The 21,478-nt window shown below is 51.6% G+C and overlaps 2 protein-coding genes across 11 annotated transcripts in view; one reads left to right on the plus strand and one right to left on the minus strand.

Moving 5' to 3' along the window:
- Tnip1 (TNFAIP3 interacting protein 1) overlaps positions 1-11,858 on the plus strand; it is a 50,093-nt gene extending 38,235 nt beyond the window's left edge. For 2 of the 10 annotated variants that reach the window (XM_038327458.1, XM_038327457.1), the window contains exons 12-18: positions 2,701-2,829; positions 4,452-4,580; positions 4,889-5,014; positions 5,445-5,510; positions 5,790-5,981; positions 7,299-7,389; positions 8,701-9,082. In XM_038327458.1, the coding sequence (XP_038183386.1) occupies positions 2,701-2,829; positions 4,452-4,580; positions 4,889-5,014; positions 5,445-5,510; positions 5,790-5,981; positions 7,299-7,389; positions 8,701-8,765 (798 nt within the window). In that variant the 3' untranslated portion in view covers positions 8,766-9,082. Of the gene's footprint in view, positions 1-2,700; positions 2,830-4,451; positions 4,581-4,888; positions 5,015-5,444; positions 5,511-5,789; positions 5,982-7,298; positions 7,390-8,700; positions 9,084-11,112 lie in introns of those variants that run through there. The other 8 variants (XM_038327463.1, XM_038327462.1, XM_038327459.2 and 5 more) reach the window with 7 other exon arrangements.
- Positions 11,859-13,057: 1,199 nt separating this feature from the next.
- On the minus strand, positions 13,058-20,561 carry Gpx3 (glutathione peroxidase 3). Its single transcript, XM_038327805.2, has 5 exons — positions 20,450-20,561; positions 15,868-16,021; positions 14,075-14,192; positions 13,600-13,699; positions 13,058-13,282 (listed from the first exon to the last, which is right to left on the minus strand). The coding sequence occupies exons 1-5, from the start codon at positions 20,534-20,536 to the stop codon at positions 13,061-13,063; spliced, it is 681 nt and encodes a 226-aa protein (XP_038183733.1). The 5' UTR covers positions 20,537-20,561; the 3' UTR covers positions 13,058-13,060.
- Between the last annotated feature and the right edge of the window lie 917 nt (positions 20,562-21,478).

Consider the following 21,478-nt stretch of genomic DNA (forward strand, 5'->3'; position numbering starts at 1 on the left):
AGATTGTCAAAATCAAATTACTGTCTCCTAAAACAGATAAAAGCAGGCCTTGGTGGGGTGAGGTGCTGTTGAGAGTAGAGCAGGGCCTAAGAAAGAAGGAATTTGTTTATCCAGTCATCTTATCAGGCTGCCCAGGCACTGTCCCAGATAGACTCAGGGGAAGTAGTCAGCTCTCCCCTGGCTGGAGAAGAGATGCTGAGCCACCAGATAGAGGCTAATAATAAGTGAAAGTGTGCTAAGTTCTACAACAAAGAAAGGGCAGAGGTCAGCGACTGGGCAGAAGGGGCTGATCCGGGCTGTGCTGTGAAGCAGCATTCTGAAGAAATGGCCTCTGCTCTGCCATGTGTGGCTGGTGACAGCCACAGCCTCCAGAGTCCTGAAGCAGCTGCCAGAAGAAAGGCCACCTGACTCCCAGACCCTCGGGGGGTTTAGTGACAGTGCCACTTCTTTCTCTTCATGGGAGCTGCATGTGGGCCGCCTTGCCTAGCTTTAAAGCGATACTTTCAACACAGATTGCATTTCAGAGGCCCTCCAGCAGCACGTGGCACCCGGGCCTTATCTGAGCCTACCCTTTCCCTTGAGGATTGGTGACAGAGACACTGTGCCTTTCTTCTGAGTGCACCAGCATGGCACTCAAGCCAGATGTCCTGGCTCTGTGGTCTCTTCCTCACTCATGTCTACACGGGAAACAGATCCCTGGAATCTGACCTTCTGTCCTGTCTTCTGAAGGAGGGCAGGGCCTTTCCAGGGTAAGCCTGGCCTTGAAGATGAGAACTCTGGTTGAGGACACACTTTGTCCTAAAGCCTTCATCAGGAGCCAGGCTGTTACCCATATGTCTCGGTCCAGGCTGCCCTGAGCCACCCCTGACTAGAAATCACTCACCCACTGATTTGTGGAATATTGACTAAAAGTCACACAGAAAGGAATGAGCACTGACCCGCCTCAGTCTGTCCCTTGATCCACATGACACAATACAGATGAGCTAAACACTTTCCTGGAAGACTTCCCCTCCCCCTCCCCAGACCCTGGTCCTTTGAAAGGTAACCATGGTTAAATTTTTTTTAGACTTACTTATTTTATGTATAATATTATTTTTGCCTTCATGTATGTATGTGCACCCCCTATGTGCCTGATCCCATGGTGGGCAGAAGAAGGCATCAGAGCCTGTGGGATTAGTTTCGGATGTTTGGAAGTCACCATGTGAGTGCTAAGAATTGAACTGAGGTCCTCTGCAAGAACAAGTGCTTGTAATCACTAAGCCATGTCTCCAGCTCCCAGACCTTTTTTCAAATTATGTGTCTGCTGACAATACAGTTTGTTTCTAGCCGTGCCTGCTCTTTATGCTGCACTGCCATCCACTGTTTTAATTCTTATTTATTTTTGAAACAGGCTTCTTGCTATGTAGCCTAAGGTGGCCTGAAACTTACTATGTACTTCAGACTGTACTTGTACTCAGAGTTCCGGCTGCCCCTGCCTCCAGATTGTGTGGATTAAAGGTGTTCGCCACCACTTTGAGCCCAACCACTGTTTTAAACTCTGCCTAGCTGGCCTCATGGTGCAGGCCTGCAATGCCAGTTTCTCGGAAGGCTGAGGCAGGAGGATTGCCAAAGTTCAGAGCCTCCCTGGGCTACAGAATGATTTAAAGCTTGCCTAGGCAATTTAGTAAGGCCATGTTTTGAATATAAAAATAACAAAAGTCAGAAGCTGAGGAGTTGGAACTGTAGCTCACAGTTACATAGCAAGCATGAAACTCAGCCCCTAATAGAGTAAATAATCCGCTTCCTGGCCTGGTGAATAGCATTTGATGCTTTCACCACTATGGCCCGGTTTGATTCCCAGTCAGGGCAGTATATCTAGGTCAGAGAGATGGCCGAGCGAGTGAAGCACTTGCCGACTCTCACAAGTTGTCATCTGACCTCCACACGGGCAAACCCACACATATAGACAATAAATAAGATGTAAAAAGTAAAGAAACTCTTCCTTTGATGTGAGTGGACTAGAAATGAGGGCCTTGAATTCTGCCCTAACTCCCTGTCTGGTCTGCAGAGAGTCAACACACACAGAGTTTCTCATTGAGCAAAGGGGCCTGATGCCCTGCTGCCATTCCAGCTGTGGCTGCACACACACACACGCACACACCATTCCAGCTGTGGCTGTGTGATGCAGAAGCCTGGAAGCTTCCACCCTCAGCTGTGGTGACCTTTTACTCTGTGTGCTTCTCTAGAGGCCTCCCTCTGTCCCATTTATGTCTTTGAGTCTCTTCTGTTCTTCGAAACCTGAGGTCCTTAAAGGGCTCTGGTTGTCTTCATTCTTTGTGAATCTGGTGGAGATGGGGGCTTTACTCCTGAGATTTCACAAACAACATTTTACACCCAATTTTGGAACTCACAGCTCTCATGAGGTCCCTTTGTGACTTTGGTTAATGTTCTGTTAGCCCCAGGACTTAGCTTACTAAGTGGGCCTATGTGGGGCAGGGTCTCTGCCAGATGGTGGAGGAGCTAGCATCAGACTTGGGGGCCTTTTTCACTCTGCCAGGCTTCTCTTCCTTGAGAGCAGGACAAATGGGCTCTCAACGACACCAACCTCTCCCCAGGTTGCTGCAGAAAGATGGTTCCTGAGAGGGAGGGAGAGCCAGGGCATGGGTCAGGCAGTTCAGGCCTCCTGGAGAGTCCCTGTTTACCAACCCTTTACTCCCGCAGACCGACAAGGAACAGCTGACAGCAGAGGCCAAGGAGTTGCGCCAGAAGGTCAAGTACCTGCAGGATCAGCTGAGCCCACTCACCCGGCATCGCGAATACCAGGAAAAGGAAATCCAGCGGCTCAATAAGGTGGGCACTAAGATATGTCTCCTTGGGGGAAGGCTTCTGTGAGCTCAGCTGCAAGGCCCACCCACCCTTCTGCTGGCACCCATAAATCAGGAGACGCGAACCCTTTCAGTGGGTTAAAGTCACAATTCCTGTCATCCCTGCCCCCACATACCCTGGGTGGCCCACTCCTCCCTCCCATGTGGCCTTTGTACATGGCGGCTTCCTCTCAGGAGCCCACTATCTCCTGACGGTGTCTGGCCTACCCAAGCGTAAGCATCACTTGTTCAGCTAAACTGTCCCCTGGTTTCTTTTTGGTGGCCCCATTTTATGGTCCTAGGGTAGCAACAGCTGTTTCCTCACCCTACTGATGAGTGTCCTGTTTATGCATACATATACACACACTCTTCTTGAAGCCAGGGTTAGAGTCCTGTCACTGAGAGTCCCTTCTGTCTAGGGACATTCTGTGGACGAGAGAGAACATAGTGAGAGGGTGTGTGTGTGTGTGACTGAGGGCACTTTGCCTTCTTTGTTGGTTTTGGTTTTTCGAGTCAGGGCTATTCTCTGCAGCCCTGGCTGTCCTGGAGCTCGCTCTGTAGACCAGGCTGGCTTTGAACTCAGAGATCTCCCACCTCTGGCTTCCAGGTGCTGGGCGTAAAGGCATGCACCCTCATGCCCAGCTTTCCTCCACCACCCCACTCCCCACCCTAACTTTGTCTGGTCTTCACGGTTGGTTGGTAAAACAGAAATTCAAGTAGAAATTGCAGTCTAGGGTCATATAACTGAGACAAGGTAGGTTGCTGGGGCTAAGAATCCTGAAGATGCCGTCAGACAGTGCAGCTTCTCTTGAAAAGCTAGGCTTCTTTCTAGGTCTTGGGTATGAAAAGTTGAGCCAGGCCTGTTCAGAGGTCTTTGTACTGAAGACCTCAGGTTAGCCTGCAGGTTAAGGGCACAGACAGGCTGGGTGGACAGCCTTGTGCTCACTCCTTAGCTGTCTCCCTTAGGGTTTCTGTCACTGTGATAAACCACCATGACCCAGAGCAGCTTGGGAGGAAAGGGATTATTTCATCTATAACTTCCAGGTCCCAGTCCGTTACTGAGTGAGGGCAGGGCAGGAATCTGAAGGCAGGAGCTGAGGCAGAGACCACGAAGGAACACCACTTACAGACTTGCTCCTCCTGGCTTGCTCAGCCTGCTTTAGTATATACTCCAGGACTACCACCTAGGGGTGGCACCACCCACAGTGAGATGAGCCATATCAATCACTAAGCAAGAAAATGCCTCAAAGGCTTGCCTATAGGTCAGTTTCGTGGGGGCATTTTTACAGTTGAGGTTTCCTGTCAGATGACTCTGGCTTGTTTCAAGTTGACCAAAAAAAACCAACACAGGACACTCAACCGAGTCATAGTGGGTCTCTGGGTCTCAATTTTCATATGTGGAAAATGGGGATAAGGTCCTAGCCATGGGATGATGATGAGGCTTCAGTGCAGTGGCCCAGGTAGAGCGTTGATGGGTAGGGCTGGTTAAGGACCACTGTTGTGGAGGTGACAATTATAGTTACTGTCCTGTCAGAAAGAGGCTCTCCGGGAGTGGTCTGACTTCAGGGAGGCCTGCTGCTGATCCTGTCTCTTCTCTCCTGACCCCAGGCCCTGGAGGAGGCTCTCAGCATCCAGGCCTCTTCATCTCCACCACCCGGTTTTGGGAGCCCAGAAGGGTCTGGGAGCCACCTGAGGAAGCAGGAGCTAGTGACGCAGAATGAGCTACTGAAACAACAGGTGAGGCTCAGAGAGCTGGTGCCTCCCTGGGAGCCAGCCGACCCTCCCCCATGCTAGCTCTGCTGTCCATTCTCTGTGGGCCTGGTCATCATGTATTAATATTAAGCCAAAGATCCCTTTGTTCAAATAAAGTCCTGGCTCAGGTCCACAGTATAAGACAGAAGAACACAGAATTACTCTAGCGAAGTTGGATCTGGGGCTCACAGTGCCCTACTCCAATCTCCAGTGTCCCCAGTGAGAAGCATGGGGCCTGAGCAGTGCAGCTTCCAGAAGGGTGCCCTGACCCCTCACATACCGGTCCCCTCCAGGTAAAGATCTTTGAGGAGGATTTCCAGAGGGAACGGAGTGACCGTGAACGGATGAATGAAGAGAAGGAAGAGCTGAAGAAGCAAGTGGAGAAGCTGCAGGCCCAGGTCACCCTGACAAATGTCCAGGTAAGAAAAGCACCACCCTGGCTTTAAGGGGTTAAGAGGGCCCTGGGGACTTACTAGACCCCATCTCTACTGCCACGCCTCTCTATGACCTGCCAGTCCCTTGTCCTCTGAACTTTGTACAGTGTCGTGGTCTACCTATGACTCTAAGTCAGTGTTGATGCCTAGGAGAGCAAAATGAATAGGACAGAATGAAAGGACGCTAGCAGGAAAGCACTTGGGCTGCCCTCCTGACCTGTGTCAGTCACCAGGAAGAGCAGGGCCCCCACAGCCAACAGCCCAGCTTCTGCTGTGCCCAATTAGTGCCCTTCCTGGAACGACCCAAGCTTGAGTGGCATCCTGGACCTCAGCCATCTACCCTCAGGGTGCAAGGCCTTGGGCCTACACCTGCCTATGAACCATCTGTACCATCGGGCCTCTCTCCCTCCTCCAGCTCAAAGCACTCAAAGATGAGGAGAAGGCCAGAGAAGCCCTCAAACAGCAGAAGAGGAAAGCGAAGGTGAGCAGCTGGAGGGAATGGGCAGCATGCAGTATCTGCCCACCTTCAGGGAGTGGGGTCCCAAGGGAAAGATGGCTGGCATTCTGCCAGTTCAGTGCCAACAGAACAGTCCTCAGTAACTGTCATTATCAGTCATCTGTGACCAGTGACCAGGTCCCCAGTTCTGCCTATGTCCCAGCCTCCCTGACCTCCTGAGAGCTAAGATTCCAGCTACAGGGTAACAAGGTTAGTGCCGCTGGCTGGTGGCGGGTCAGAAGCAGATATGAGCCTTTCTTGCAGGCCTCGGGAGAGCGCTACCACGTGGAGCCCCACCCTGAGCACCTCTGCGGGGCCTATCCCTATGCCTACCCACCCATGCCAGCCATGGTGCCTCACCACACCTACAAGGACTGGTCCCAGATCCGCTACCCTCCACCCCCCCTGCCCATGGAGCACCCACCCCCACTCCCCAACTCTCGCCTCTACCATCTGGTGAGTCTTTCCTGCATATTCCATCTAGAAAGGAAGGTCAAGTGAGGGGGTGGGAACCTGCTGTTCAGGCGGTTTCTCAGAGACAGGGTGGCTGTAGGCAGGTGTCCAGGCCTGGCCCCAGGCTTCTCTCCTTGGAATTAAGACTCTGCAGCCCTAGCTGCTCAGCCCAGTCGTGTCAAAGGGAGGAGGCCCAGTAGGAATGCAGAGTACGAGGGATTCCATCAGACCCCTTCAGTTGAGTCAGGTCTGACCTTGACCATGCTTCTCCCCCTTCCTCTGCCTCTTTCCCCTCTCTCCGCTCTCTCTTTTCCCTCCTTCCCTTTCCTCCTCGTATTTCGGGTCCTCTCCTTTTCCCTTATCTTTCTCCTGCCCCTAGAGCTGTTGTCACCTGCCCCTCTTTCTGCAGTCTCTATAGAGCTCTACTTCAGGTGCGCCCAGCTCCCCTCGCTAGGTAGTGTGGCCTCCGTCTGCCCTCTCTTGTAGCTTCTCCCCTTATGCACATTTAAAACACTGGTGACGATGCTGTGCTTAAGAGGTTGGTCAAAGCCAGGTGGTGGCGCACGCCTTTAATCCTAGCACTCAGGAGGCAGAGGCAGGTGGATCTCTGTGAGTTCAAGGCCAGCCTGGTCTAGAGTGAGTTCCAGGACAGTCAGTACTACACAGAGAAACTCTGTCTCAAAAAAACTAAAAAACAAAAAACAAAAGGAAAGAAAGAATAAATTAAAGAAAGAAAAAGAAAAAAACGTTGGTCAAGCTAGATTGGCTCATGTAATCCCAGCACACCTGAGGGAAGAAACTTGCCCACAAGTTTGAGGCCAGCCTGGGCAACGTAGTGAGCTATAGGTCACCCTGGACTACAGACTACAGAGTAAGACTCTACCTCAAAAAAAAAAGAGAGAGAGGGAAGGAGGCATGAACAACTAAAAGCTACATTGGCCATTTTCTCAGCTGAGTAATGTAGCCCTTAGGATTTGGTACTTTGATCCTATGCGTTTAGGACTATTCTGACTGTAGCTGCTGCTCTGGCTCTGGAATGTGGTTGTGGATTCTTTCTGGGGGGCTTTTTGGTTTTTTGTTTTGTTTTTTTTTTGTTTTGTTTTTGGTGGGGGGGAGTGTTGGTCTTTTGGTTTGGTTTAGTTTGGTTTTGGTTTCCTGAGAGACAGGGTTTTTCTCTATAGCCCTCACTGTCCTGGAACTCACTTTGTAGATCAGGCTAGCCTTGAACTCAGAATTCCACCTGCTTCTGCAGTGCTGGGATTAAAGGTGTGTGCACCACCCGACTCAGTTGTAAATTCTTAAGCACCTGTCTTGTTGCAGTCAGAGTACACCTGGCGTCCACCCTGTGCAGGAATTCAGAATCCGGCCTCCCAAGTGATGGACCCGCCCCCGGACAGGCCTGCAGAACCAGGTGAGTGTGGGTGCCCTGGTGGAAAGGACTTTCACCAACCAACATTAACCCCGTTTATAAATGCTGTTGTTTTGTGAGCTTGGTGACATGGAGGTCCAGCTTCCTGAAGTACTGTTGAGAGAGGAAAGATGCTGACTGGAACTAGAAATGATTGGTAGGAACATACATTCGCTTTCTAGTACTGTGCTAGGAGCAGGCAGGCTCCTATCCTAGTGAGGGGGCAGAAGTGAATTTTAGTACTCACATAGTCATATGGGTGCCACTCGAGTGCCCAGAAGAGCAAGTTTTGTGAGAGAGGTCAAAGGGCCTGACCTGGAGCAGGGTCAGGGAAGTTTTGTGGAGATGGTGACATCCTAGCTAGACAAAATGGCTGAGACAATCAACTTCCAAGAAGGAAAGATTGGGTTTTGGCTCAAGGTTTCACAGATTTGAGTCACTGGGTACTCAGCCCCATCACTTTGAGCCAATGACTGTCTAATGCATCATGGCAAGAGAACACAGCAGAGGTCTCTTCACCTCCTGATGGCCAGGAAACAGAGAGAGAGAGAGAGAGAGAGAGAGAGAGAGAGAGAGAGAGAGAGAGAGAGAGAGAGAGAGAGAGAGAGAGAGAGAGAGAAGGAGCTGGGAAACCTGTCTTCTGCAGGGGCATGCTTGTAATGACCCAGCGTCCCCCCACTTCCTAAAGGTCTACCACTCCCAAAGGCTGATGACGGAGGCATTTGGGGCCAACTGCCTCTAGCTCTGAGGCTTACGTCCATCTCACAATGCATGCAGGTGATCTCCCAGAGTCCCCATGATCTTGACTCTTACGGCATTGCTTAAAAGCCCAGTCTCTAAGGCTCAATGCAGACTTACCTCTGAGAAGTTAACAGAAACAAAAAGAGACAGGCATGGTGGCACACACTATTCCCATCACTTGGGAGGAGGAGGCTAAAGGAGCAGGAGTTGAAGGTCATGCTTGACTTCATAGCAAGTTTGAAGCTAACCTGGGCTATGACTATCTCAAAACAAAAATCCAAAGAAAGAGTTTTATGTTTCCAGTACAGTGGACAGTGTTGAGCAAGTCATAGAGTGACTGACCCTGTTTCAGATGGGAGAGGGTGTTGTAGACAAGAAGATCAGACCAAAGTTATATTAAAACCCAGAAAAGCAGACAAGAGCTCCATATAGCTCTGGGCTGTCACTGTGGCTGGCTGTGCGTGCTGCCATGGCTCCCCACTGATCCACGTTCTACACTCCTGGCATCTTTAAATTCCTGGGGTCTCAAGTACAGCTTAGCTGTCATCACAGTTTACCTGCTACCCTGTCTAGGTTGTCCACCGGAACGTGGATCCTGCCACACACTGCCTGACCCCACCCCCAAGGCCTTCCTTTGAAATCTGGGTGGAAGCCATGACCCCATAACACTTGGCATCATGCATACCTGCCAAAGTACCATCATGTGGACAAATGCTAACATATACTGCCAACTAGAACTGTTCCAGAGCCTGCTTGAGTCACAGCTGCAGTGGTCAAGGGCCTTGTGAGTATGTTGGAGCTGAACATGGCAGAGAAATCCTCTGGAAGTAGTTCCCTAGGAAGCCTCCCTGAAGACACACGGTGCTCTCATCTCAAACCAGAGGCTTTACATGTCTAGGTCCTCGGCCTGGGACTCTGTAATAAACCAGTTGAACTCAGACTTGCAGCGATCCTTCTGCCTTTGCTCCCCAAGTGCTGGGATTATGGATGGAAGTCACTATACTTCACTTGGGGTCTTCCTATTATGGAGATACCCTCAACACATCTTTCTTACTATTTCTTGGCAAAGTCCTTTGCTGCTTTTTTTGTTAAGATTTATTATTTTTAATTGAAGGTGTGTGCATGTGTGAGTGCTGGCACCTATGGAAGTCAGGTGTCAGGTCCCCCTTGAACTGGGGCAGTAGGTGACTGTAAACCACATGATGTGGGTTCTCAGTACACGCTTTTAACCACAGAGCTATTTCTCCACCCAAAATTGCTTCTTTTGAAGGGTCCTCCTTGGCATACACTTGATGCTATTTTTCCAGCCAAGCTATTTTTTATTTAATTTATTTATTTTATTATTAAGTATTTTTTAGTCTGTTTGCCCTGCCTTTGCTCCTGTGCTTAGAGTAAATCTGACTGAAGGCAGTCAGCAGAGTGTGACCTTGACATTTGCTCCACTTCACACAAGTGTCAGGGCATGGACAAAACAGACGAGTTCTTGATAGAGCATAATACAAGTGGCCCAGTTTCCAGTAGGATCTTCATGTCTACCCAAAATGTCATGAGCCTGGCCTCACTGCCCACACACCAGTCAGAATCGAGCTCTTCTGAATCCTCACTACAATTGCCCATTTAGTTTTGCTTACAGCCATCTGGGCACTTTCTGGGGCTCTGAACCGCATCACAGACTCCGTGATGATTGATCCCTCTCTTGGTCAGCAATTTTCTTGGTTGGCAGCTTGCTTGGTCAGCAATTTTCAGTGTTACTCAGCTTTCCATCCCTGGGCCCAAACACCAAGATAATCTACTTACACAAAGGAAAGATGTAGTTTTGACTTAGAATTTCTGAGGTTTCATCCCATGGTTACTTGGCCCTGTCACTCTGGGCCTCTGGTGGCCGGCCTCTCACAGTAGGAATATATAGCAGAGTAGGCCTGTTCACCCAGAAACAAAAGAGGGCTGGAGTCCCAGTATCCCCTTCAAGGATGCTTGTCTGGTGACTTTCATTTCCCCCATGGGGCCCTACTTCCTAACTGTTCTTTCCTGAGAGCATCATGGTGACTAAACTCTTAAATGTCCTTTTGGAAAACATTTAAGATCCAAGTCATGGCATTTTAATAGGAGTGAAGGAAAGTGGTTGATTTCAGCATCTGAGGGAGCCAAGATCAAGGAGGTGTGAGAGCTCAGGCAAGGTGGGTAAGCGATGTCAGAGGTCTCCAGGTAGGGACTTTGCAGAGTGTGGCTGGAGGGCTGGTCTGAATCCCGAGAGTAGTGTGGAGTCCCTGGGTGTCACATAGCATAGTGACCTGACCAGACTGGAACTTTGGAAAGCTCCATCTGGCCACAGAGTTATTACAGTCATTAAAGAGGCTAAAGGGCCTGGAGCTACAAGCTAGTCAGGGGGCATGGATCCTCTCTGCAGGAAGCACTGAACCTGTGGGACTCCAGGAAGGCCATGTGAGAAGTGGGTGCATGCAACAGGGAGGCCGTGTCCATGGAGAGGGGCTTCCTAGAATAAGTCACTGTTGTGCAGAAGTCAGGAGGTAGTGCAAGCAGAGGTCACAGACAGATGACTCAGGCAGGGCTGGAGAACTTGGTGCTTGGAAGAAGGGATTGGACTGGCTGATTATTTCCCCAGAGGGTATTTGAAGTCATTTGGGGCTGCCTTAATGAATGGCAGAGGGTGACATGGAAGGGATTTGGAGATGGAGGGACTGAGTTCAAATCCCAGCTCCAGCACATTATAAACCTAGGGCTCGGGCCAAGCTTTTGTAACTCTTTGTCCTAGTTCCCTCCTTTGGTGCAGGGGTAGCAAATGACCTGCACCTCAGGGCTGGGTGCAGATTGCATGATGAGCGCCCTAGAGACATCCTGGCATTCAGGAGCATCCAGTAACTAGCTGCTGTTTACTCTGGTGAGGAAGCCTGAGTTGGCATCTGTGTGAGACTGAGGCTGAGCAGGCCACATGATCTTAAAGCTTCCAAACTTTTGTTTATTTAGAGTCTGCAAAACATGACTGTGAGGGGCCTCATTGAGACTGCATTGGGTCATTTGGCTCCACCTTCATCTTGCAGAGCCAGCTGACCTCAGATTGCCGAGAAACTAGAGGCCTTGTCATGTTCTGTGTGGCCAGAGACTGGGATGAACAGGTGACCCACACTCCCAGCCCCACCTTGAACTGTTTACAAGACCAGGGAGACTACTCGTGAGGCCTGTACCATCTGTGTCTGGATGGAACTAGGAAAAGCTCAACACACCCTGCCTCTTGCCAAGACGAGGGGGCCTCACCTGGCTTTGACCTGCCCTCTTTTGCTGAGGCTACTGACTGTCCATTCTACAAGTGGGGTGCAACGAAGACCCCTTCCTCTCAGAACCTCGAACTGGTTCCAGGCTCTCTGGAGACCACGCCCAGTCCATGTGCGTGTGTACTTTTTGCTTCAAGCTCAGTAGCAGGACCTGCCCCGTGCCCCCTCCGTACCCCTCCGTGAGGAGTTATGGGAAGGGGCTCTGTTGCAGAAGAGAACCATGGGATGTTCTGGTGTCAGCATACTCTCCACTGCAGCCGTGGCAGCCTCTTGAGGGCCACCATCATCTGGGATGAAGGCCACACCATCATGTCTGCCTGAAGCTGCCCTCAGCCCCCCCAGTTAGATGTTCATGGTTCCAGAGGTCTGTATTAAGGTAGCTGTCTGTTGCTAGGCAGCTGTTTGCACAAATCTTAGACATAAATCCAACTTGAGGATCAACATTTTGTGACTGGTAGTTTCTCCATGCCCTCACGGCCAGTAGGAATGCTGGTTCTGGTTCTGGCTCCTCCTTCAGCATTCCTTTCCTACATACCCCTGAGAGTATTGCTAACATCTTAGGAGCACCCAAGGGTGGAGGGAGGGAAGATCCTGGGCAGGGGATCAGAGGACTTGGGGCTGGGGCGAGCCTTAGTTCCTGCCTTCAGAAATGATGCCCTCTGAGCCCTCTATGCCCTGAGGAAGGTGGGTGAGACTGAGCTGATTTGAACTCAGTTATAGACTCCAGTAGCTGGACAAGGGCTGCAGTATGGCCCTAAATAGATGCCAAATCACAGGCTCCAGTGTACACCCTACACACCTCATTTCTCTTTCTCCTTCCTTCACCCTCCCTGTTTCCATCCCCAGTCCCCGCCTCCCATGCCAGGAAGCCACCACAGGTAAGCTGAGCTGCTGCAGAAAGGCCTTTACTGGGCAGATGGGGTGTGAGAGATGCCAGTGGACAAAGTGAGAGAACAGCATGTCTTCCAGAGGAGCAGGGGTAGGATCCCTGCCTGGGAGCCTAAGCCTGAATGCACTGAGGGCTGGCCCCACAAACAGGTTCAGGGGAGGCCCGCCCAGAAGGGCTTCGGGCCCCTCCTTCATGGAGATACCACCTCTGACTTGGGGTACATGGCCGTCACACTCACAGTTGCCTTTGCTGTTCTCAGGAACACTGCGGGGTGGGGTTGGGGACTCGGGAGGGCCCTTCAGGAAAGATGAAAAAGGCTGGCAGTGTAGTGAACCCAGATGTGTACGGGGACTTAAGTGTGGGCATGTGGGAGATGCTGGCCCCAAGGGTGATGTCCAGGTTTGAGAAGAGCTGTTGGACCTAGAACTGGTATTTCCACTGGGTTCATTTGGAACAGAAAGCTGAAAAAAATATGAAGGTACAGTTCCCCAGTACCAAGCTGTGAGCACAGGTGGTCCATGCCTGGGTATCAGGTAGGCAGACAGGTGGTTGTGCAGCCATGCACACATGGGCACAATTGTCACATGTGTGCACAGTAGTACAGACACATAGTTGTGCCAGGTTTGTCTTTTATGTAATAAGAAAGGCGGCCTGGGACAGATGTAGAATGATTGGGAATGTGGGTTCTTTCCTGAAGAGCCCTTCTCCAGCCCTTGCATGATAGACAGGGAATAGGGGTGTGGGGGGGCATCATTTACTTCCATCTGGCCCCCAGGGCTGCCTGCTGCCTCATGTAGGACAAGATGTCCATCTTGACGTTGCTGACTGTGGTCCGGTGGTACCAGCGCATGATAGGCTTGCCGTCTGGCCCCACCAGGAACTTCTCAAAGTTCCAGCGGATGTCGTGGATCTTCATGGGTTCCCAGAAGAGGCGGCTAGGTGAGCCCAGGAGCTCCGCAGTAGGAGGGCAAGAGTTCTAATGCAGGGTGAGAGGGTGTCAGCCCGTCTTGAGGCCCCTCCTGATTGCCCCTCAACCTTCCTGGGAGAAAACTAAAGGGCCCCAGTTTGAGAGCTAGAATGCTCGACCGCCCATCTCTGCAGTGACTGGAAGGTTGAAGGCCCCTCAGATGGCCCCCGTGGGCCTTTGCTGCACAGTGGGCTGAGGGACCACAGGGTCTGCCAAGCCCTCTCATGGGAATACTAGACCAGGGCCAGGACATCCCTGGGAGCTGAGATGCGTGGGATGGGGCCTGAGCAGCTTGGGGGAGGTCCACCCAGATTACCCACACTCACCTTCAGGAAAGTGTAGACCTTCTGTTCCTTCTCCCCGTTCACATCTCCTTTCTCAAAGAGCTGGAAGTTAGGGACAAAGCCCCCACCTGGTCGGACATACCTGCGAGGAATGTACTTGGTAGGTCCAAAGGAGCCACACATGGCTCAGACATAAGGCGAAGGGACTGAGAGGGGACAGAGAGCTGGGAATCCCTTTTATCCAGTAGCAGCTCATTACTTGGACACCCACAGGCCCAATGTGTATTTGCCATCTCAGTCCCTTCTCTGCACCACCCCACATACCTAAGGACTCTTCTCAGGGCTCCCAGCCAGTTCTGTTTCCTGTCCCCTCACCTCATGCCATTAAACCCCATCCTGGGATGGGCATGGGGGAGCAAGTGACTGACTGGCTGGCAGGGAGACAGTCAACAACAACCCCTGCAGCCTCCCACTCCTCTGCCCATAAAGGCTACTATCTCCAACCACAAGAACTCACTTGAGACTGGGTAGGATCTCCGAGTTCTCGCCCGGCTCCTGTTTGCCAAATTGATTGCTGGGGAAGCCCAGAATGACCAGACCAAACGGGCCAAGTTCTTCTTGTAGTGCATTCAGTTCTTGGCCAGGAAGAGAGCAAGAACAGGTGAAGAACCTGCCTCCTCACCCACTCTCTACCCACCCTTCAGACCCTGGTGCCTCTGAGGCCTAAGGAGGGAGGATTTCCCCAGGGGGACCCAGTGAGTCCTGTCCTAACTCCAGTGTGGGGACTGAGGTTTGGGGGGAAGAGTCAGGAATGTGCTTCCTCACGTCTGTAGCCACAGGGCCACTGCCTGGGTCACTTGTCTGAGGGCTTCCTTAGGGTGGTGGTGCTGTCAGGATTCACATCCTTCTCGTCGGGAAATTCAGGAACCCAGAGAGGTCCTGGCCAGCCTCCGTGCAGTGCCAGCCCTAGCCCATCTCTCTAAAGATGCACTGCACTGTCCGAGGACTGGACAAAAGCACGGGGCACAGAGCCGTAGAACCACACACCCTGCTGCAGATCCAGGAACACTCTTGCAAGTACAAGCCCCGTAGCCAGGCTCTGCTTGACTCCAAAACATTGCCCTGAGAACCATCGAGCTTTGGCCTGATTGTTCCCTTGGTTCTGACTGTCCTCACTGAGAAGAAAGGACAGAGGAGGTTGAGCTGCAGTCAGATGCTGAGTTCAGCCATCACCAGCCTTATGGCCCTAGTTATTTACACAAGCTGAGCCTAGATGCCGTTTCCTGTGTACTGAGTTAAGAGGAGGGCTGAGCTAGACTTTTTGAAGGTTTGCTTAAGAATGAACTGTTGAACCGGGTGTGGTGGTGCATGCCTTTATTCCCAGCAGTCGGAGGCCAGCCTAGTTAGTCTACAGATTGAATTCCAAAAGAGCTAGGGGTATGTAGAGAAATCCTGTCTCAAAAACAAAGCAACAACAGCAACAAACAAAAATATGGCTTGCACTTGCTGGAGAGTTCCTGGATCTGTAGGCAGGGTATATTGGTTGCCGCCAGCACCCCACACCTCTTTCTTACCAACTTCTAGAGCTCTAAGCTAATGGGGTCCTTTCTCCAGAGCGGAGCTAAAAGAAGGACCCACAAGGATGGGACTATAGGGAGAGACGCATTCTCAGCCAGCATGAGCTGCAGCCACCATTTCTTACTCCAGTCAAGGAAAGCAAGAAAGTATACAGCCAGGCTAGCTGGAAACTAGAATACTCCATCAGGCCTCAGTCTTTTTTTTTTTTTTTTTTTTTTTTTTCGAGACAGAGTTTCGTAGTTTCTAGAGCCTGTCCTGGAACTAGCTCTTGTAGACCAGGCTGGCCTCGAACTCAGAGATCCACCTGCCTCTGCCTCCCGAGTGCTGGGATTAAAGGCGTGCGCCACCACAGCCCGGCCAGGCCTCAGTCTTATATAATTATTTGCAGGAAATATGAAATGCAGTGGAGCTGGGATATAGACTTTGGCCTCTCAGTCTCCATCATCCCTTTCCCCTTCCACCTCATGGGATTAAAGTATACCCAAGGGGCTGGATAGATGACTCAGCAGTTAAGAGCATTGGCTACTATTCTAGAGGTTCTGAGTTCAATTCCCAGCAACCACAGGGTGGCTCACAACCATCTCTAGTGAGATCTGATGCCCTCTTCTGGCATAAAGTTGTACATGCAGATAGGGCACTCTACATAAAATAAATAAATTTAAAAAATAAGTACCTAAGTGACAGAATCAGCCCCCAATTAAGCAGTGAGTTAAGGCATGAGGGAGCGCTTACCAAGGTATTGGTCTGTTAGACCTCAGTAACTGGCAACATTGACAAAGAGGACGTATTTTCCTGCGTATTGCTTAAAAGGGATGTATTCTTCCCCATCGATGGTGAGGGCCCCATACTCATAGATGGTACCACTCACACCTCTATGGCAGTCTGTCTGGAAGAGAAAAAGATGGACACCAGGGAACAATTAGAGTGGAGACAGTCAGGAAACAGACATTTCTCCACCTTCCAGAAACAGATGATTCCCACCAGGAAGAGAACGACTTACCCAGGACCATAAAACCTGGAACTGGACTAAAACCGGCCTCCTGTTCACTAATAAACACTCAGTGTTTGCCTTGCACTTCAGTGCTGTGGAACCCAGAGGGTAGCAATACTTAATCCGTATTTCATAGGCAGTTGGGCTGGAATGAGAGGCAGAGTCGGGTGGCTTCTGGAATAGTCCAGGCAAATATGAGGAGGCCTGTGCTAGGTAACTGGGAAGGAGACACTGGACAGAGAGGATGTGTCAGGGTGGAGTGAGTCAGAGGCTCCCAGTCTGGAGGACTGGAACGATGAGGTGAGAAAGCAGGGCCCTGAGACCAGGATCCAGGGGTAGGGGAAGGTTTGTCATGAGGGCCACAGTGTGAGAGGGAACAGTCTGCAGAGATGAACGGTATGACGATAGATATACACCCTCCTGTCTGTGCAGCTGCCACTCTGGTCTACCCCTTCCAGGAAAACGAGGGGAGGAGCCCAGGTTCCACTCCAGCCCTGCCACCAGATCAGTGCTATCTCCTTCACTTCACCCCGGGCTAGCCATTTTCAACCCAGAGAGAAGGGAAGAGACCCACTGCCAATCAACAAGATGTTACCCTGACCCCACCTTACCCCCAACACAGACAACAAAGGTCGTTGGTTCAGTAGCTGGGAGGGCCACGTGGGAAAGGAAGATCACCCCTCTCTTCCCCTTGCTCCCAAAGCAAGGTCCTCAGCCTAAATGGCTGAAGGAGCTATCCAGGCAGCAGGGTGGGGAACCGCTCACTCAAGGGATGCCACCGAGTGCCTCTGTCATGAAGTCACTGCAGGCCTGACTGGGTGAATCTGGCTGCCTTTGCGGGTGGTCCCAGACAGCCTAACAGCTCTCCAGGCTGTGGTGCAAAGTCCCTGCTCTCCACGAGTCTAATATTCCAGGTACTGGGACTGAGTGTTGGACTGGGTGCTCATCTGGAGATGAGCTTCTGAAGCCCCAGCTAGGATCACTTTCACCCTAAGAGGCAAACAGCCCCAGCCTTGGGGATGACATCAGTAATGCCAGCACGGGAGCAGAAGCAGGATACGGAGAGTTCAAGACCAACCTGAACTACACAGGGACGTCCTGTCTCAGCAAGAACAACACAATACAAGCAGAACAGAATGCGACCCCTGCTGCCTCCCTGCCTGTTGCCCCTTGTCCCTCACATCACCCCATGCTGCATCTCAGTGGTGAGGAGAAAATCCCAGGGGGTGACTGAATAATGGAGCTTTGGAACGGTAGGTGGTCCAGCTTCTCCGGATAGCTCTGAGTGGAAGGAACACAGGGAGCATCTTGAATTAGATGTTGTCTTCACTGCTTGTGTGGCACTGAGCAAGCCACTTGATTTTTTTTTAATTAACTCATTTATTTTTACTTATTTACTTTGCCACTTTAATTCTTTGGGTTTCAGTATAAGAGGATAATCCCAGCTACCTCCCCGGGGTGAGTTTTTGTTGTTTTGTTTTCTTTGGCTGCGCAGGTGCATGTAGAAGCCAAAGGAGAGAAGTGTGAGACTTTCTCCGTTAAATTATATCATTATATCTATTCACTTCTTTGAGGGAGGTCAAAGGCCAGCTTGCAGGAGTCAGTTCATTCCTACCATGTGACTCCCAGGAATCAAATTCAGCTCATCAGGTTTGATTTCTTCACTCACTAAGCTATGTCGCTGGCCCTCTCTAACTTGGCTCACTGTTTGGCTAGGCTGGCCAGTGAACTCCTGGATCTGCCTGTCTCTGCCCCCAACCAGTCCCCCATTGTTGGCACATATGGCCATGACTGGCTTTACATGGGAGCTGGGGATTTGAACTCAGGTCCTTGGTTTCATGACAGTGATTCTACTCACTGCACCATCTCCCCAACACTTGAAATGATTTTCAGAAAACTGTTAACAGACCAGAACAGGCTTGGGTCAGCAGGGCATGGAGCTTACTGTGCCCGCTGCAAGGGCCAAGAGCCTGTAAGGCTCCTCCATCATAGTAATGAGCTGCCTTGGATGTTTGCCAGCTGCCCTAAGAAATGAATAGCGACAACTGCCATGTGCTCTCTATGGGGGGAGAATAGGGCTCGCGCAGGGAGCCCAGGCTTGGAGGATGGTCGGTGGTGAGTGAGCCATAGATAGCACTCACCAGCTCAGTCCCCACCAAAGGGGACCAGAAAAGAGTACTGAGGACACCAGAAAGGTGACACTGAGCCAGGCACCTGGCTGCCCAGGACTGCTGCTCCATGCCTTCCCCTCCTCCATCTTCTCACACCCCTTGGCGTGATGCTGTGGACATGACAGGTCTGAGATACAGGAGACCTGCACTGGGCTCAGCTGTGCCCCTGGCGGTGTGTGCCCACACCCCTCCCCTCTCAGGATTCCAGCCTGTCCGCTGTAAGATGAAGTAGGATTCAGGGCCACTTAAGGCCCTTTAGCCTTGACGTCAGCCTATGGTCCCATGATGCTCTCTGCCTTGTGCAGTCACCTAGAAACCAGCGGTTACTAGGCTCCCACGTCAGCAGCTGTTGGTCTACAGCTCTGCAAAGCCTTTTGCAGCTGTGAGCTGGACCAGACAGAGGACGTCCCCTCTTGTCGCTCCCTCCTTCTGAGTCAAGAGGACATCTTCCTATGACTGTGTCACCTTGGGTCTGCACATGTCCCTCCCTGAAGTTGGGCCGAGGCAAGCAGTTGCATCCCAGAAGCCAGAGCGGTGGCATGTTAACTCTAAGGACCTAGGAGGCCAGATGGGCATGCCTGGGCTGTCATGAGCCACAAGCTCGGCTAGTTGTGAGATAAGATCACACCTCACCCTAAGTCTTTTCTAGGCCATTCTCTCTCTTCTATCTGAACTCACCCATCTCTCCCTGATTCCATGGACAGACAGCAAAAGGCTGTGATGATGATCATGGCTCATGTACTTACCTGCAGCCTCCTTAGGACAGGTTTCAACCCACCCCCTACCCCAAGCTATTCCCACACTGAGGCATAGGGTTGTGGCCCAGTCCACCCCACCCCTACTCCATACCCTAATCTTGAACTCCGTCTCATCTCTGTCCTAGAAAATGCCTAATGAGCTGTTGCCCAGGAATGGGGCTGGAGAGAAAAATGAAGGCTCTACAAGTACCCCATCTGTTTAGACTAAGGACCTGAGGGCAGAAAGGGCTTTACAAACAGGAACCACTCTTGGGACTGTCTAAGGGTGGACAGAAGCTGGGTAGTGGTGGCGTAGGCCTTTAATCCCAGCACGCAGGAGGCAGAGGAAAGCAGATCTCTGTGAGTTCGAGGCCAGCCTGGTCTACAAGAGCTAGTTCCAGGACAGGCTCCAAAGCTACAGAGAAACCCTGTCTCGAAAAAACAAAAATGAATAAACAACAAACCAGCGAGGTGGACAGAATCTGGAAACAGCATTGTAGACTTTACAAGATCTTAGAATGAAGACCCAGGGGATTTTAGAAACCGAGAAGGGAGACAGACAGGCAGACAGACAGGCAGACAGGCAGGCAGGCAGGCAGGCAGACAGGCAGACAGAGATTGAAGACATCTCTCTCTTTCCTTGGGTCTGGCTCTACTGCTTTCTGCCTCCTTCCTAGGGAAGGAGAGAGGTCTGCAGAGCCCACCCAGGCCTGACCAAGGAGATAAGCAGGCCGCGTCGCCTGCCTTCATCCTCCCCATCCCCACTCCCACTCAGGGTGCCACACCTGGACCAGCCTAGTTGGAGCTCCAGAAGACTCTGCCTGGCCTGGCTTGGCTTTTCTAGCAACTGTGTTTGTGATGTGACTGACCAGTGAGCTGTGAACAGGGAGGGCAACCAGAGGGTTCCATAGCTTTCCAATCAACCTCTCCTCTCCAGCTATACCCTGCTGATGGAGAAACTGAGGCCCAGAAAGGGATGTGCCTCCAAGCCAAAACTCTTCCTGTGGCAGATCTGTCTCCAGTGCCCTGGGATGAGTGAAGAGGCTATCAGCCCACCTCTCCACCCCCAGCAATTTTTCAGAATGGCCACCAATTGCACTCTCCTGCTGCCTGCGGGGGATGGGGGCGTCAGGAACCCACACCCTCTCCAAAACCCACTGAATGTGGCAAGACGACGTCGAGATGACAGTGGAAAACATATGCACTCAGGCAAGACTGTCCTCCCGGGTTCATTCTGCCCGCTGAAGCACGCGGGTCTGGGTTTGATGGAAAGCTGCAGAGAGCGAGGGTCGCAGAGCGGGGTCGCTGCGACAGGGCAAGGTGGTGGCACCCGCTGCGTCTGGGGAAGCGGTGGCTCTCTCAGCGGCGACACCCGGGCGCAGTTAGCTCGTCTTGCTCCCTGGAGGTTCACTCACCTTGGACTTCTCTTGTCCCCGGCCCGGCGGAACGAACCCGGCCAGGAGCAGGGACAGAAGGCACGATGCCCGAAGGAGTAGAGCCATGGCGGGCTGGGTCGCCTCTCGGGATGACCACCGTCCGTCTGAGGTGTCCGAGGCGCTCAGCCACCTTTCAAGCCCTCACCAGTAGCCAATCCGCAGCTACGCCGGGGTCTTCCTAGCCAATGGCAAGGCGGCTGGTATTTCAAGAACGAGACATTCCCGCCCCGTTTTCCTCCCTCTCTCCAGGCCCCGGGTGACAGTGGAGAGAAGGGAGTCAGCTGCCAGGGAAGAACTAGAGATGGGCGCGGCCACGACTCCAGACAGCACCAAGGATGCAGCTCTTTCCCCAACCTCTAAAAATCAGGGACCTTGCCCTGGGTACGGAGAACTTAAAAGAACATCAGACCCATTTAGTGCAGAAGAAGCAATGTGTGAGCCAGGTGTAGAGGCACTCGCCTGTTATCCCAGAATCCAAAAAGCTGAAGCAGGAGGATTGCACAGGTTCCAGACCAACCGTAGCTACGGAGTGGGACCCGGGAGCAACTGGAGGGTGTAGCTCAGTGGTTTAGTACTTGACCACACACGTCAAGGAGGACATGAATGAGGTCATAGGTCCATCAATCCCTAGCAAACGAGAGGAACGTGTGATGGGTTTTGAGTGCAGCCTTCTCTTCCGTTCAGGTGGATGGGGACCAGATAATATCCCCCTCCTCTTAATTACACATTGAAAACTATGTGTTCATCTCTGTGGTCCTAAACTTATTATTTTCCCTCTATGAGCCTCTGTTTCCTGAACTGTCATGATGGAATTGGTTAATCATCTCTAAGGTCACACTGGTTCTGACTGAATGATGAGCTTCTCTTTTTTTTCTTTTCTTTCTTTCTGTTTCTTTTTTCTTCTTGGTTTTTTGAGACTGTGTAACAGTCCTAGCTGTCCTGGAAATAGCTCTTGTAGACCAGGCTAGCCTCGAACTCACAGAGATCCACCTCCCTCTGCCTCCTGAG

The sequence above is a fragment of the Arvicola amphibius genome, chromosome 4 (genome assembly GCF_903992535.2).
Source record: "Arvicola amphibius chromosome 4, mArvAmp1.2, whole genome shotgun sequence".
Taxonomy (NCBI): domain Eukaryota; kingdom Metazoa; phylum Chordata; class Mammalia; order Rodentia; family Cricetidae; genus Arvicola; species Arvicola amphibius.